The 16,750-nt window shown below is 51.8% G+C and overlaps 1 protein-coding gene across 2 annotated transcripts; it reads right to left on the reverse strand.

The window, feature by feature from the left end:
• Nucleotides 1-8,133: 8,133 nt before the first annotated feature.
• Nucleotides 8,134-15,558, reverse strand: SLC39A3 (solute carrier family 39 member 3). 2 transcript variants are annotated; one of them, XM_044998853.1, is made up of 3 exons: nucleotides 15,505-15,558; nucleotides 12,102-12,453; nucleotides 8,134-11,499 (listed from the first exon to the last, which is right to left on the reverse strand). In XM_044998853.1, exons 2-3 carry the CDS (start codon nucleotides 12,306-12,308, stop codon nucleotides 10,759-10,761), a joined length of 948 nt encoding a protein of 315 aa, XP_044854788.1. In that variant the 5' UTR covers nucleotides 12,309-12,453; nucleotides 15,505-15,558; the 3' UTR covers nucleotides 8,134-10,758. The 2 variants fall into 2 exon arrangements, with proteins under 2 accessions (XP_044854788.1, XP_044854787.1); XM_044998852.1 differs by lacking the exon at nucleotides 15,505-15,558 and adding an exon at nucleotides 12,563-14,533.
• Nucleotides 15,559-16,750: the final 1,192 nt, after the last annotated feature.

The raw sequence follows: 16,750 nt of genomic DNA on the forward strand, positions 1-16,750 counted from the left end.
CGAGCCCGGCTCCTCCCTCCCTCCCCGCCCGGCGCGGCGCGGCGCGGCACCGCCAGCTTTGCGCAGAGGCAGCCGCGGCTGGCGAGCGCCTGACACCGGGCGGCTCAGCAGAGCTCCAGCCCCACCGGGGGGGGGGGGGAGAAACTCCTCCCCCAGGCCGGGGGGGGGGGGGACACACCGCCCCCAGGCCGGGGGGGGGGGGGCTCACAGGAGCCGCTGGAGCAAGGAGGATGCTGCACCCCCCCCGCCCCGGTCCTGGGGGATTCAGACCTTCAGCCCAGGGGGGGCTTTGGGGGTCTGACCCCCAGCATCCTCCCTCCAGCCTCATGCAGCCCCCGCGGGGCCTAGGAGCCCGGAGAAGGGCAGGGGGCAGAGGCAAGCGGGTGTTTGTGTGATAACCCGGCTCCGAGCCCAGGGCCCTGGGCTTGCTCAGCCAGCCGGGCGGGGAGGACATGGACCAGCAGAGGAACCCACCCCAGAGACCTGAGCGACCTTGCTGGAGGCTTCTTCCCAGGGGCTGAAGTCATCTCCTGGCCCAGCTGCTTCCAGAGGAAAATGCCTGCGGCTGGTCTGGCCATGGCAGCTGGAAGGGGGGCCGGGAAAGGCAGGGGCAGAGTTAAGGTGATGGGCTCACCAGAAGGCTGCCTCGGCCAGGCCGCTAAAACATTGTGTTACCTTTTTTTGCAGTTAGTTGCGGGGGCATTTTGAAAGGAAGAGACTCGCCTAACCTTGTCTCACTGTCCCCTTGGACTCCCTGCAAGCCTGTCTCCATCCCTCTTGTCTGATGCTTAGACAGGGAGCTCTGTGAGGCAGGGGCCATCTTTCTATTGTGCTTGTACCGTGCCTGGGCCATGGCTGGAACTCCTCACTGGTGCAGTAATATAAACAATTCATAACACAGAAATGGCTCCACGCCAAAGGGGTTAAAGACCAGCTGGTGCAGATGGAAATTCACCCCTTAGCAGAGGGCCGGTACAGAGTCCATAACTCCCTTACGTCCTCAGCCAAGGGCATAAGTGGTGCCCAGTCCTTGCTGCATGGCGGGAAATTTCACCCATGTACACTTAAGCCCCCAAAGGTAACCTAGTATCTAGCCGCATTGCACAGGTCCATAGCAATGCTTCCAAGCATGCAACTGAAGGGATCCTTAAAGTAGCATCAGAGGCACATACCGCTTGGCCAACCCTCTTGTTTTCCACCTCACTGGGGCGTTCTGAGGCTTCTGCGTGGGGTAATTTCCACCCATAATTAGCTAAGCTCCTGCATACATGCACCTTGGAGATGAAAAAAGCCTTGCCTGGCAGGCTCGCTTTGCGTTGTCTAAGGCTCTGCAAACCCACTGAGGCGAGACGTGTTTTAAAAAGCTACGATGCAATGGTTTTACAGTGGGAAAGGTGTATTTACTTCTCCCCCCTCACACACACACCCTTTCTCTACCACAACTCAACAGCAACTCTGGGGAAGGCACTCCGTTTCCCCCACAAAATGCACCTTTCGGCTTAGACCAAGCCAGGAACATTCATCCCCACGGGTGAGTTTCTGGAAAAGTTACAAGCACGTTGAAAACAAGGAGGAAGGGAGGGGTGGTAAACAAACGCTGTTTTGCAGTTTTCAGAGAAGTCGGAGGTTAAAAAGAGCTCTGGGGAGCATGGCCTAGTGGCTAATGCGGCTGGAGTAAGGGTCAGGAAAGCAGCTTCTATCCCTGTCTCTGCCACAGACCTTGGTGAGTCACTTGAGCCTGGACTCTTAAAGGAGTCAAAGGGAGGCAGGAATTCTGTCCCAGCCTTCAGTGCCCTGTGCCTCAGTTTCCCTGTAAAACGGAGAGGACACTTCACTTCCTGTGTGACGTGCTTTGAGATTTACCCAGGAAAAGCCCCTGAGAAGAGTCAAGTAGTGGGATTCTGGTTTCTCTTTCCATGGCCCCCTGCAGACTGGCTCTCTCCAGGACCCTTTCTAGCGTGTTGTCCAGTCTAGGTTTAAAAGTCCCAAGCAATGGGTTTCCCACCACTTCTCTTGGGGGGTCATTACAGAGTTTAATGCAGCCTCCCCCACCTTCTCTGCCTCGGAGAAGATTTTCCAGTCTCCATGGCCTAATGCGTCCCAGGCTCTCTGCTGAGATTGCCAGCACACGGTACCAATGGGGTGATGGTTTTCTGACCCGTCTCCGCCCCTAATCGAATCCAGCCTGTTGGCTGCTGCCCTGCCTGAGGTTAAATCCCAGCTTGGGTGGGAGAGGCAGCCCCTTCCCTCCAGCGAAATCTCTGCTACTGCAAAAGCCACCCAGGCCCAGCCAAGGTTCTGCTCAGCAGCGGCAGCCACCGAGCTTAATAAGATCATGAAACAGATCAAAATGCACCAAACTGCAGCGGTCTTTTGGGACAAAATTCCTGGAGCAGGTGAGGTTGGGACGGGGGGGGCATGGTGGTTTCCCCTCCCCAAATAAAGAGGGCCCCCCCGGCCTTATCTCCACTAGAGATTTGCCCCAGTTTCAGTCATTGTAGCAGCTTCAATGCAAACAGGCCAAGTTGCTATTTACACCAACCCAGCTGAGCTCAGCCCCGCTTGGCACCACAGTGAGGGCACCAGTGCAAACGGGGGATCCGGTGGTTAACCCGTCCACCTGAGCCCTGAGGATTTGCACAGGTGAACCTGCACCCATAGCTGAAACCAGCTAGTCTGGACGAGGTCCCATTCATGCCTTTGGAGCCCCATTGCCCTCAATGGATTTGCTCCTGATTTACATCGGAGGGAGATCAGGATCAGGCACAAATTCCCTATCCTGCCTTGTAGGCTGCCACGCAGACTCAAAAAGTTAAATGCTCCTGCCTGTACAGCCTGACCCTCTGCTCACCCACCCCAGAGTCAGTCGCCGCTACCCACGCACTCATGCTGCCCCACTGGTTTATGTGAGATGGGGAGCAGGCCCGGAGGGACCTTTGTGGGGACGGGATCCTCACCCTTAGACCAGATCCTCAGCTGGTGTAAACTCCACTGGACCAGCACTTGCAACCCCTAGCTGAAGAACCCCTGTCTTGGGGCAATCACAGCGCTCCGCCCTGGAGCTCTTCAAGAGAAGGTTCTCTACAGGAGGCTGGGTAGCCAGCTGTCCTGGGTGGTTCAGGCACAACCAGTCCTGCAGAGGGTTACACTACCTGACCCTTGTGTCCCTTCTAAGTCTCACGCTCCTTAACAAATGTATCATCCCAACACCCCCTGGCGCTGGCCAGTGAGATTATCCTTTTTCAAGATGGGGAATGAGGCCCAGAGACACTAAGTGACTTGCCCGTGGTCACCCAGGAAGCCTGTGGCGGAGCAGGGGAATTGCATTAGGATCTCCCAAGCCCTAGGCTAGGTGAATGCCCCAGCCACTGCACCACCCTGCCTCTTGCATCTCATCACTGCCACCCACACACCCTGCGTAAGTCAACCAGGCCCATTTGGCTGTCACCGGAGCACTGGAGACATTCCGAGCACCCAGCTTCCCCCAGCCCCAGGTTTTCAGCACGGTAACCCCACGGCCTTCAGGATTTACACCACAGGACATGAGGTGAGGACCAGCCCAGGCCTATACAGTTTGGCAATTTCCAATGACAGCTACTGCTCCAGAGCAACTCTCCTGCCGGCTATCGTAACAGCTGGCAGCACGACCCACTGCAGGTAACATGGCAGAGCTCTCGGCCACATGCTGCTGGGGCTGCCTGGGCAAACCAGAGTTTTACAGGTATTACTGTTAGGAACGAATGACAAAAGAGCATCTGCGATCAGGGCCCCGTCATGCCGGGTGCTGCCCAGACAGCGAGAGGGTCCCTCTGTCTCCAACTTGCAGTCCCAACAGACAAGCCAAACGAAGAGCAGGACGGGAGGTGACTTGCCTGAAGTCAGACAGCTGGTCAGTGTCAGAGCCGGGAATGGAACCCAGGTGTCCAAGGCCAATGCGCTACCCCCAGGACCACCCTGCTCCAGGTGGCTGTAAAACTGCCTCTGCGGGGGGGGGGGGGGGATTTTTTTGAAATCTGTTCAAAACGCAGAAAGACGTTAAAAGGGCCTGGAGATCAATCCAGCAGGAGGCGGTTCTAGTCTCTGCATGAATGAAGCAGAGATGGCAGGGAAAGGACCGAGGAAGAACTAGAGGAGGGCGCAGAGGCGGGTCTTGTTCTGCTGAGGGCCCACAGCTCCGAACCCGGCGGACTGGGCTTGCCAGGCCGCTCAGCGCCTCTCTGCGAATCCCCGTGTGGGAGCCGGAGGCGGGATGACTCATGCAAACGCTAGCACAGCAGCAATTAAAATCTGCAGCTGCTATTAATAGCTGCCAGCGGAGGAGCCTGGCCGTCGCTGAATGAGTGCGGCTCCCACGCAGCTGTCAGCACAGATCCCATTGAGAAACACAAGCGAGTAACAGTACAGAGCCAGCAGGGAGGGGTTGCTGCATCCTCGGGAGCCTCCTCCCTGGAGATGCAAGTGACAGGATCCTGTTGCGAACACGATGCTTCCTACCCCGATTACAAGGGATGGTAGGCAGTGACCCCCCGGGGGAGACAGTCTCTTCCTCCACCAATGACACAAGGGCCAAGATGGGGCTTCCCTAGGTGCATAATAAACCTACCCCCTCACTGCCCAGCTGCAGCATGTACGGAACAATTCCTTGGCCCCTTGGAGTGGAAGGAGCTGAACCGTTACTCATTAAAAAAAGAAATCAAGAGTCCTCCCTCATTTTAACGGCTGCTGGGCTCTTCCTCCTCTCGTTCCTTTCACCCCCGGGTTCCCGCCGGAAGGAATCCTGCAAGCTGCATTGTTTGCTGAAGCCCCCGCGTGAAGCATGTCAGAGATGCCGCGGGGCATCTCCACTGGCCTGGTGGAATCAAGCTTAGGGATGGGGAGGTTTGTTCCCCAACTACTGCACTTGGGCTGTCAGCACTTTGGGACAGAGCCCGTCCTTTGTTCTGTGCCTGTACAGCTCCAAGCGCCCCGGGCTCCCGGTCCATGACTAGGGTTGCTAGGCGCTACCAGAACACAAATACATAACAACCACCCTGGCTGCAACAGTCCTAGTTTACTCAACTAGACTCCGTGGGTCAGTTCACTGTGACCCTGTGCCTGGGACAGTCGTGGCAGTGCAGAGCTGTAAAACCAACCCACCCGGATGAGAACGGGGGCCTGGTGCACCTACAGAGCACGGGTATAAATGCCTGTGGAAGGCAACGAGCAGTTGGCCACCATAAGCCAAATTCCTACCTGGAATAAGCAGACAACTCCAAGTGGCTTCTGCAGTTAGCCAGGCCCAGGGTGTAAATCTGGAACTGGACCATGGCATGGAAGGCTCTGGTTGCATCAGGGCCCCTTACCCACAAGCTAAATGCACAACACTGTGTGTGTACGTCACGGGAAATCATCCGGAGAAGCAGCCTGGGGCGCGGTGTAACGGGTGGAGCGGCCCAGAAACGTTAAGAACTAAACAAGTGAATGAAACGAATCAAGAAAAGAACAAAGTGTTTATTGGGAGCAGTTGTCAGCTTTCTGCTTTTCTAAACAAAATAACAACTGTACAAATAATAACCACAAGTTGCCCGCGCAGTTAAATAAATATTCCCATCACACACCTGGGTGGATCGTTCTGGAGCACAGCAGAGTAACAGGAAAAGGTGTGACCTCAGACAGTGCTTTTAGCAACCCCGCAGCCCTGATCCACCTGCAAAACGTGCCACGTTTGTAGCTTTTAAGGGGTTAAATCCCAAAGTCTATCAAAACAGAAACCTGCCTTGATTGCAAAGGGCTCGCCACTTCCATCAGCCAAGCTGGAACCCTGGAAACTGAGGCGGATGAATGACCAGCACCCCCCGCCCCACACGCGCCAGGCCTGGCTCCAAAGGGTACTTCTGCAGGAATATTAACAAGTACGAGCAATCCTGCTAGGATGATGCGTTGAGGGTTGGGACTGCATCTGGCACCAAACCTCAGTCCATACCAGGAGGCCTTTCAATTCACTTGAGGGGTACCCTTTCCTCTTCTGTGAACTCAATCTCTTGCATAAGAACAATCCCCACAGCAGTATTTTTAAGCTGTAACAGCCCCTCTCTCTCTATTGGGGGGGGTGTGTGTCCAAACAATCTGAAAATGCCTTTAGCCCTTTGCTAATAGCTTGGGGTACATGAACAGATTTGCCCATCCTGAGCAGATGACCCTTGGACACCACAGAGAGTTCTTTTAAAGAAATCCCATAGTGTTGTCTGCTTTGGCATGAGGATTTTAACCCCAACACCTCTCTCCGGACAGAGCCACCGAAGGGGACAGTGACGATCAGGGATGGGGGACTTGGATGCCAGGAGGGCAGATGGGCCAAGAAGAGATTCGCCCCCTTACAAAGGGATCCCCAGAAGGTCAGAGAACTACAATCTAAAAGGCCCAACAAGGCCCAGTGGTTAAATACTCATTTAAATCCCGACAGCCCCTGATTTTCTAACTCAGGTTATCTGACATTTAGATCTGTCCCATATTAGATATTGATACTGACACCAGCACTCCTATTTACACACACTGCACTGTCCCATTTATAAAGGCTGCAGATGTGTCTGCCTAGGCTTTGCTTAAAAAAAAATCACCAGGGACTGGCTCTTCTTCCAAGGAGGAGTCTGCACGTGGCAGCCACAGCACCGGGACCATGCTCCCATTCACACGTATCCATTTAGGATGTGACACAAGCACTGAAGAACCCCAGTGCGCTCTAAAATTCACTTCCCATGGAGCTCTCCTCGCTAATGGGCTGTCAAACTCAGAGCAGCTGATGGATTTTCGCTTATATTCTATTCAATTCATTGCATTTGTCTAGCTCAAAACCACATTACCCCAGACCACAATGAAATACGGTACAGAGGCAGGGTAAGAAGGGTCAGTCAGCGCATCTGGGAACCAACAATCATATGGACACACGACAAACACAACTTCATCATGCCCCACAGTGTACTCAATGATCTGTCCCTTCATTAGGGCCGATTTTCTGATCAGATTTGTGCCAGTGCAGGCTCCCTCTGTGTGGATCCGACTGCAGAAACGGGACCTGTGCCTGTAAAATAAGCTATTTTGAAACTGAAATCTACACCAAAGTGGTACAGTTCACTTGGCCTTTAACAGAAGGTGAAAGTCGGCTATCTGACGGGAGGACACACCTCCTGCCCTGCCAAGGGGATGTTTCCATTACCTCTCTCTAACCACACCACTATTCCCAAATTGACACGCCTTTGGAGAAACCCAGCGTTTATGAGAGAGACGAAAAAGGGAGTGACATTTTCATAGCCACTCGCGTTCCCTGAGCTGTCACCATTCTTTCTAGTCTGCGCTAAAGCCAGTTATTTCTCCTTGTTACAAGGACTAGTTTTAAATGTGGCCATTGTCTCGTAGGGTGCGTCTACTGGGGGGCCGAGGCACCGAACCTGGGTCACTTGACTCTGGCTTGTGGGGCGCGGGGCTAGAAATGGCAGTATAGTCATTCCCAATACAAGAATCTGCAGGCAGAGCGGTAGCTAGAACAAGTTAAAACCTCGGCAGACCAAACACATCATCCCAGGGGGCTGGATGGGATCCACGTGCACGTCTACATCACTCATCCCGTGCTGGAAAGGAGGAGCCCTTCCTCTGCATGGTATTTGTGCACATGACATTCAGTTAGAGGAGCTGCCCCAGTTTAACTCTGTCCATGTAAATGGCGGCAAAGGCCCTTCTACCATTGGCTGCGACTGGGAGGATTTCAGCACGGTGCAGCGCCTGGGCTGGACCTTGCAGCTCCCCGTCCATAAAGGCCAGCAGTTGCTATGGGAATGTCAAGATGACGTTCCATGGAAGGAAATCTGCAGCACTGGCTGGGGGGGACGGGACAGAGGGGAGAGGGGGACGTGCTCACACACAAACACGTGCCCAGAGCCACGGGGCAGCTTTCCTGTGTGTCCCAGCAGAGTAAGCAATCTCGCCTGCACTCCTGGAGAGGCTTCCTGCAGGCCCGAGCCCGGCACCCACTCAGCAGTAGCCGGGTGGGGGACGGGTGCTGACAGAAGATGCTGCTACCGTCCCAGAGAAGGAAACATGGACTCTGGCTCTCTCCTCCGGACAAACTCTGCAGAGAGGGGCACTTCACCCAGAAGCAAGTGCATCTTTCTGGGCCAGGGAATCTATCCCTGGTTTGGACTGGGGTAGGCACGTTCCTGCAATTCACTGGAGCTTTGCTGGGATAAGCCTTGGCTATTGCTTTAGCTTGAGAGCATCCTTCAGGCTGAGGATCACTCACAGGGAGGCACTTCACCTCCTACCTTGCTCTGATTAACGTTCAGCAAATACGAGGTGCTCCGACAAGTGCTGGCAGGTGTGTGGGAGCTCCACTAAAAAGGAAGCCATTGCCCGTGGTTGTGGTTTGCCATAGGAGAAATGCAAATCTGGATACCACCTTGGGATTTTGGCTCCTCTGATGACAGAAGGGAGATCCAACTCTTCTGCACCTCGCTTCTCCAGGTCACGTCACCCCAAAATACACAGCCCCAGTCACAGTGAGCGCATAAGAGAACTGACAGGTCTGTACATGTGACAGTCTGATAGAGGCTGCCGCTCCCACACTGTAATATCAGCCCTGCCTGGCCACCTAAGGGTTGGAGGACGGGGGAGGATCCTGAATGTGGAAGTGGAGGAAAACAAAATGGTCTTGAACAAATGGGCAAGTGAAAACCCTGGGACTCAGACGCCGCCCACGTCCACTGTCTGCGAGGGGCTCAAATCTGGCCGCCTACCTGCAGGATGGAGCCTGTGCAGGACAAAAGGGTCTGCCGCCAGACGCAGACCACCTTTCGAGCAGCAGCAATACTCATCCCACCTTTGATTTACAAAATGAACCACAGAAAACCAGCCCCTTGTGAACTGCCCGTGGCCTCCCTTGTTTCACATTAACGCCCACGTCAAACACGTTGGGGTCCATTCTCACTGCACACGCAACCCTTTTTAGTGATAATACTCAGCACTTCCATAGCTGGGACATTAACTGGCTAATTCTCACAACACCCCCAGGAGGCAGGATAAATATCATCAGCCCCTTTTTACAGCGGGAGAAAGACCTACCCAAGGTCACTCGGGGCTTCTGTGGCAGAGTCACAATTGAACTCAGAACTTCAAGACTCATCCCCCAGGTCTCAGTCACTCCAGTGGTGAGGACGATTCAAGATCCAAACCAAACTGATAGATTCCTGGATACTAAGGTGGCGTGGGAGAGCAGGAAAGAATACAATCTATCCTATCTCACGGCATCAAAGACCCCCAAGTATACTCCCTACTGCCGTTGTGTAGTTTGCACATCTAACTGAATGTTTTTACACGGAGAAACAGCCAAGCCATTATGGACACTATGCCTGTCTCGCCATCAAAGCCCTGAAGAGGCCAGAATGAAGGGCAAGCACAATGAATGTGACTGCAGCGCTGGAGCCAAACCTCCATGTGGTGGCTAGCTACGAGAGAGAAAACAGAGAGAAAGTTTGCTCTGCCACCTGCCCGCAATTCTGTATTTGGGAACCAAATTGGCACATCAAACCAAACTGTATTTTAATTGGCCCTTGCTAACCGGGGTCATGTGAGGCCTAAAATTAGCCCCTCCCCATTTCTTCCAAGTAAGATTAATTAACTCCGGTGCTCTGTAGCGATTAAAATATTGGTTGCCAGACATCATCAGTTGGTCCTCATCAGTCACCATATGGGACAGATGTGCCGTTATAAGAGAGAAGCAAACACGTTAGCACAAAGAAGACATGGCTTTGGGAGAGTCATTTCAGATCCATCCAGGGGTGACCCCCCCGCCAAAAAAAAAAAAAAAAAAAAAACCCAAGCAAAATCCACCTCAGTCAATTGAAATGACCTAACTATGGATTCTGGAAATTGCAAACATCCATTTGTACAAATTCAAGACCATGCTGCCAGAGCTCCCTGGAGGCTTTGGAAAGGATTTTGGATTTTAACGCTAAATTTTTCAAAGTGATCATTACCCAAACTCCCAGAGATTCACATCAGTGACTGTGCAATGAAGGGCCAGACAACGGTGATGGAACATGACACATGGGGGTAAAAAGGACTCTGGCCTGTTTCTTTGATTAATCTCTCAGGAACAATACCGACCCAATGGACTTTCTGTGGGTTAATGGAAGCTCTGCCAGCAGAGGATCCTGGCCCGAATCCCACCTAAAAGACATTTGTTGTGTCCCAGAACAGTTGATATTTTTGGCAGGTAATAACACTAGCCAGGTTTCTACTCAAAACTAAACTGTTACAAGCAGCTTAGTGCTGTCTTATGAGCCATTATCCCAGCCTCCTTTCAGTTCGATTTCTCCATTACTTTTCACCTCCTTGGAGCCCAGAGACTGAAGGCAGGAGACACATGATATAAAGGCAGGTTATCCTGTGCTGGGGAGTGGGATCTCTAGACAAATAGCAGAACGCACAGCTGACAAGGTCCCTTCGGAGGCAACGTTACAACTAACTACTTCACCATGATCTCCAGTAATCTCTGCATCAACTCTCCAACCCACTGCTACAATGCCTCACGAAACCTCTTTTTGGACACTCCCCAATCTTATTTTCTGTGAACCCTTAGGGAACAATTCTCCCTTTGCCAAGTCGATGCGGAAACACCCCCCAGACTGTGGTGTTCCTCAGCGTCCCTGCTTGGCTGGAAAGGGGTCTTGTTCTCGGCACCATTTACAACGGGGAGGAGTCAGGGTTTACTGTCCATCACTCCAGCCTTCACCACTTGAAAAAGACGAGCAAAGCCAAGGCTGTGTAGCCCAAGACCAGGAAGAGGACCTTCAGCAGGCGATCGTTCTTATCTTCCAGTTCCTTTGCCAGGATCTCAAAGAAGGTGACGAACAAGAAAGTTCCCGCGGCAATGCCCTGTAAGAGCACAGAAGCCACGCTGCTGGCCACGTTCTGGGCGCTCTCGATGCCCATGCCGATCCCGATGCCCAAAGGAATCATCAAACTCACCGTAAGTGCTAGCTTGGCGGCGTCCTTCAGTGTTAATGAGATCTTGGCCATGCTGATGCCCAGTGCCACAGCCACCAGCGTCTCGTGGATGGCCACGCCCAGGAACAGACTCATGACTTTGTTTCCTTCCTCCTGGAGGCCCAGGGCCAGGCCCTCAAAGATGGAGTGGGCAGACAAGGCAAACACCAGGCTGAAGAGCCGCAAGGGGCTGGATTGGGAAAGCTCCTGGACACTCAAGCCGTGGCTGTGGGAGTGGTGGCTATGCTGCTGGTAAAGCGTGCGCCCTCTGGAAGAGGCTATGAAGGGGCTCTCATATTCCGAGTCGCTCCCGACGTCTGAGCCGGCGTTGAAGGTCTCCAGGTCGATGAAGGAAGGCTTCTCCTTCCGAAAGGTCAGGATGAGCTGCTCCACAAAGACAGTCATAAAGAAGCCCACCAGCATGATGGTCTCGGCCAGGGGGTAGTCTGTGGTCACCTTCCCAAGCTTGAGAACTTCTTGAAGCTGGAACAAAGGAAAAGGAATCTGCAGTGAAACTGGCTGCGTCATTCACCATTAAAAATGACATGGGGGACTCCTCCCTAAACTTTAAAAGTTTTCAATGTAAAGGCCGGAACCACAGCAGGTTCCTAACCACAGGCATTCGCTAGGGTACATCAGGCTTGTGTTACTGGGTCTCTAGGATCCTCCACCTTGCTTTAAGGATCAGCCTCTTCCTGGGGTTCCCATGGCTTCTGTTTAATGGTGTGCACTTTAATATGCAATGAAGCTGGGGCTGCCTAAACTCATAATGATGAATATGGGGTTAAGGACAGCCCATGCATGTGCCTTTGTAGGACTGGGATTAGGAGAAGCCCCTATGTGGCCTACAGCTGAACTGGAGATGTTGGGCACTAGCGGGCAGAGCAGAGGGTTTACTCTGATAATGTGGTAGCTTCCAGAACATGCTGGGAAACCCATGGCACCGTTATCATATCGGACAGCATCTTCAAAGCAATATCATCTGAAAGCAGAGACTCTCCCAAATCCCCGTGTCAGAACAGAAGGGACTATCTGGACTCATTGCAGCTGCAAAACAAAACCCCAACGAGTTTGCCCACAGCTACCTTTTCTCGTACAGCGGGGAGCAAGGCGTTGAAGCAGGTGGCCAGGAAGACCCCTCCTCCGAAGGAATTGCAGAGGGCAATGAGCTTTCTGGAGCGATGAGCTTTCTCATAATCCGCTTCTATTATCTTGACGGGCAGGAGGGACCCAAGCAGCATGAGGAAAAAGACCCCCAGCAGACACAGAACTTTGACTGCTTTGATATTCATCTTGTCTCCCTGGAGAATGTCCCCTGCCAGGGACTCTGTGAAAAGTGAGTTTGGTGGTGTCCTTCAGATAGCTACTTTAATTGTCACATCAGCATTTAAACAGCAAAGACAAGTGTCCAGAGAATCATGCTCCTGAGCTCGCTAGCTGTGGAAAGGAGCAAGACAAATGATATTTTTCCTATGTAAATAGTTATAAGAGCGCATTTCATCCCAAACTTGCATTTCAGTCAATATACAGGAATTACGTCACTCACCACTAAAATGCAGCCATCTCTAGAGTGGAGGGAACCAAACAGCTAGCACGCACAAATAGGGGTAAGGAGGCAAGCAGAGAAAAGGGAAATTTTCAAAGTTAGGACACAGGGCAAACTCATAATCCTATAAAAATCATCACCGGATCTTTCATACTGAATAGAGACAGCCTCAGGTTTGAAGGCACCATCTGAGAGACCCAGGCACAGTAAAACACAGAGAATGTAAGTACCAATCCTGCAATTGGATCCACATGGGCAGAACTTTGCACCCACCGAAATCCAACTGCAGGATAAGGGCTTTAATTCAAGCCACCATGGAAGTCTATTACTTCACCTAGGGTACGGGTAACTTCTGTTGTTGACGTTACTCTTTTACCATTTATGTGGTTTTCTTTTTAAATTTCACTTAGCTGGGTCACTTTCAGTTTCTTATGCCCGGATTGCACTGTAGCTATGGTTGGGCTGAAAATCCTGCTGCAATGTTTGGGCTGCCAATTCTGCAGGTGAACGGCTGAATTATTTAAAAAGCCGGTTTTAAATTAAATGAATAAACAATCCCAAAATCATGTATTTTATTAGGTTTTGAAATATGATCATTTTTGTTTAGCAAAAACCTAAACCATCTGTAGCATGCCCCTTTAAAGGGAAGCCCTAGGCAGAAATTCAGTGTTTATTCTTTATTTTCTCATACAGAACAACAACAGAGTGGGTGAAAGAATGAACAGATGGTAGCTTCACAGAAGACAAAGATGTAAAACTCAGGCTCCCTGGATCATTATAAACAATTTACTCTGAAACATAAACGTTTCCCCCCCATATGGCATATGCAGCCAGGGTGCAATTTGTATTCCACAAAGCACTTTAAAAGAAGAAATGGGTTAAATTGAGATTAAACATTTTTTTAAAGGTATACGATCAATGATGTTTCCCTTGAGATCTAGAAATTTGGCAGAAGCACAGCTAAGATTCTAGCCCACTTCCTTTAGCTATGACTCTGAACTAAGTTACAAAGTCAAATCAATGGCATGTTGAGAGGTTCTTACTGCCATGACTCAAAGGTAAAGAGTTCCATACGGCCGGGAGCACTCAGCAATCTGAACCACAATATATTTCACTCTAATGAACAAAGACAAAATGTTCATAGCCATACCGATGCTCAAACCATTGACGGACAAGGTAGATAATTGGATACCTGGTTACTGGACCAGCAAATGAGATTGAAAACAAAAAACCTTGGGGCTACAGATTTCCTTGAGGGGGTGACAGTGTTTATCATCATCATCTCTGTGTATTGGTCTGGGTTATTCTACAATTTTGTTTATTAAAAAAAAATGTAAATGGCTGTGGGTCTGGTAAAAGGATTTAGGGCCTTTCATCTGTAGGTTAACAGTTCCAATCCAACCCCAAGCCAGTAGTGAATTAAAGGGGTTACTGTCTGGTGGCATGCGTGAAGTGAGTTGCTGGATCTCAGTCAAGTTTTCGGTGGAGAGGCATGCCCAATCACGAAAAAATACCTTTGTCAACAAGTGGGCCAACCGGTTCCATTTTCAAACTTGGCAGAGAAGCCAAAGAGCGAACAAATTCAAAGAGAGAACTCTATCATATTTCCAAGGTGGTCTGTCCAGGTCAGGGCTTAGGTACATTGCCAGTAAGCTTGATCTGCCACTACCTTCACTGTACCTGATCTGTAGCTAGAGAGAACTTCATTCTCCAGAGTTGTCAGTCCTGAAGAAAGTATCTTCCCCAATGCATGTGTATTAAAACATGTTTGTCTAACTAAAGGTAACATATTCAACATTAGCTGTCTTGCCTATACTGAAGTAGCAATCAAAGTCCACAGAGGATTCTGAATATACACTCCGATTGGAAACACCCTTAGTTTCTTTGGAGCAATGCACAATCTTTTAAGAACAGTGTATTACTCCTCTGCAGAATGTTTTCCTTTGTGAGCTGCATGGTTCTAATAGCAGAGGGGAATTACCATTTTGTAGATAATTTCTCCCAGAACAAAATTGTTGCATTATAACACTGTACCAGACCCAAAGACTGTTTTAATGCCCCCTCTCTCCGCCTGAAAAGGCGCATGGAAACTGGACTGGTGATTTAAAAAAAAAAACAGTGACGAAACAAGTTTGCCATTTGTAAATGCTTTGATCTCCAGGACAAAGTCGATATGATGTTCTGATCATGCTATGCTGTCATACAAACAAGACCATGCTGGGATCCCTGAAAATATTTGGGAAGGTTGTTAAATGCCTGTAACTCTCATGACAGCCCTATCAGATTGGGCTGGGCACGGCAAATTTAGATTGAACAGCCGTCTGACAGAGGGTGGTAGCTCCTGCGTTCTTAGGGACTCGAAAATGCTGACCCAAGACATGAGGGTTGGAACCCCAACTGCATTTTCTAGCTGCTGCTGCTAGTCCCTCATTTGGGGGATGGGGGCTACTCTCCACCTAGCTTTCCTGCCTCCTCAGAGCGTAGCGCTGTTGGGTCACTACACCACCACACTGCCCCCAAAGTATGGCTGGACGTCTTAAAGCCCTGCCAGCCCTGGGATGTGGGGGGAAATCCCACCCGCCTCACAGAGCTGGGCCGTAGCTGGACGAAGTCGCCTCGTGCTGCATCCAGGCGGCAGCACGACCCCTGCCCCTCCCCTCCCCGTCCCCTCACACTAGCCCCTGGGTCCCTGGTGCCAGGCTCCCCCAGCACCATGACCACGTGGCCACCCGCCCCCGGGGCCACCCCCAGCTCCTTGTCTCTGACTCCCAGGAGGCCCAGGGCCCCTAGACCCTCTAATGACCCATCCCCAGGCTGCCACCCAGGGCCTTGGTCTCCCTCCCCCATGTCCCCACCTGACCTCCCCTCCCCCACCTGTCTGCCCCCCCCCGGGGCCTTGTCCCCCAGCTCGCCCTGTTCCGGGACGGTCCCTCCCCACTTACCTTCGGGATCTTTGGCCGGCTCCACGCCCGGGCAACCCCCAACACTGAGGTTCCACCCTTTCCGGAGACGTCCACCTGTGATTGGCTGCTGGGGACCCCAGGAGAGAAACCGCCGTTTCTCACTGGCTGGAGGGGACGCCAATCAGCGCCTGTGGCCTCGCCTACCCATGAAGCCGGGACAATGCCCCGGGCCACGCGGTGCGTCGCTGATGAGGGCCCGAGAAGAAACAAGAGCCCGCCGTGAAAGGTTCCGCTGCCTGTTCTGGAGGCTGCAGAGCTGTCCGGGGCAATGGGTGCTGAAAGTGGCATTGTACGTGTGGGGCTGGTGGTTTCAGCAGGCTGGGCAGAGGTGCTGGAACTAAGGGTGCTGCGGCTCCCCCCCAGCTTGAATTGATTCCTATTATATAAGGGAGTTAGAGTTTGGTTCAGGGGATTTCAGTAACCCCGCTATAGAATTTGTTCCAGCAGCACTGGGGAGTGGGAGGAGGATTCCTGGGTTCTGCTTTCAGCTTCAGCAGAGACTTCCTGGGTGACCATGAGCAACTCACATCCCCTCCCTGTACGTGTTTCCTTAACTGGAAAACAGGATAAGTACTAGCGCCTCTGCACCACTACAGTGAACTAGCATCTAAAGTTCTGAGGGACCGTCAGATGAACAAGACTAGAGCAGGGGAAGAGGGGTGGTATCAGTATGAGAACAGTAGCTTTTGACAGAGGCCTCTGCTCTGAAAGAGAAAATGCTTGAGCAGAAGCTGTTAGCAAAGTTCAGCAACTGCCTTGCTAGAGGGGAGTCGAAGTCTCCCTAACCAGTATACAGCAGCAGGGCTAAGGTAGCTCACAATGGGGATACGGAACATTTTAGCCCTAAGTCAGTCATTAGAACAGACCAGGTGGGAGTGAATGAAAATAGCAACCTGCAGAAATGTGAAGCAAGGTGGGTAGGGGGCGCTTAGGGCAGCAGCCAAACATCCACCAGCCTAATTGGTGTGGAGCGGTTCCCTGGCTGTCTAAGCAGAGAGGTGGAGACAACAGAGACTGAACCCTCAGTTCTAGAGATGATACTGCCGGAATTCAGGACTGAGACACAGCAGTGGAGGTAGCGTCTCTGGGAACAACCAGCACCACCACTTGTGCTGCTGTCCTGGTGAGAAGTTAGAGGACTTTGTTCTCACTGGGGAGTAAGTAGGTCCTCTCCCTTAAAAATAAAAATTCTAAACAAAGAACCTTCCTCTCTCTGCATTGTAGG

This window comes from Mauremys mutica, chromosome 24, assembly GCF_020497125.1.
Source record: "Mauremys mutica isolate MM-2020 ecotype Southern chromosome 24, ASM2049712v1, whole genome shotgun sequence".
Lineage (NCBI taxonomy): Eukaryota > Metazoa > Chordata > Testudines > Geoemydidae > Mauremys > Mauremys mutica.

Coding starts and splice junctions, on each gene's coding strand:
- SLC39A3 (XM_044998853.1), bottom strand. CDS start 12,308: ATGAATATCAAAGCAGTCAAAGTTCTGTGTCTGCTGGGGGTCTTTTTC. Junction 11,500..12,101: donor TCCCCGCTGTACGAGAAAAG/GTAGCTGTGGGC, acceptor CCTTTGTTCCAG/CTTCAAGAAGTTCTCAAGCT.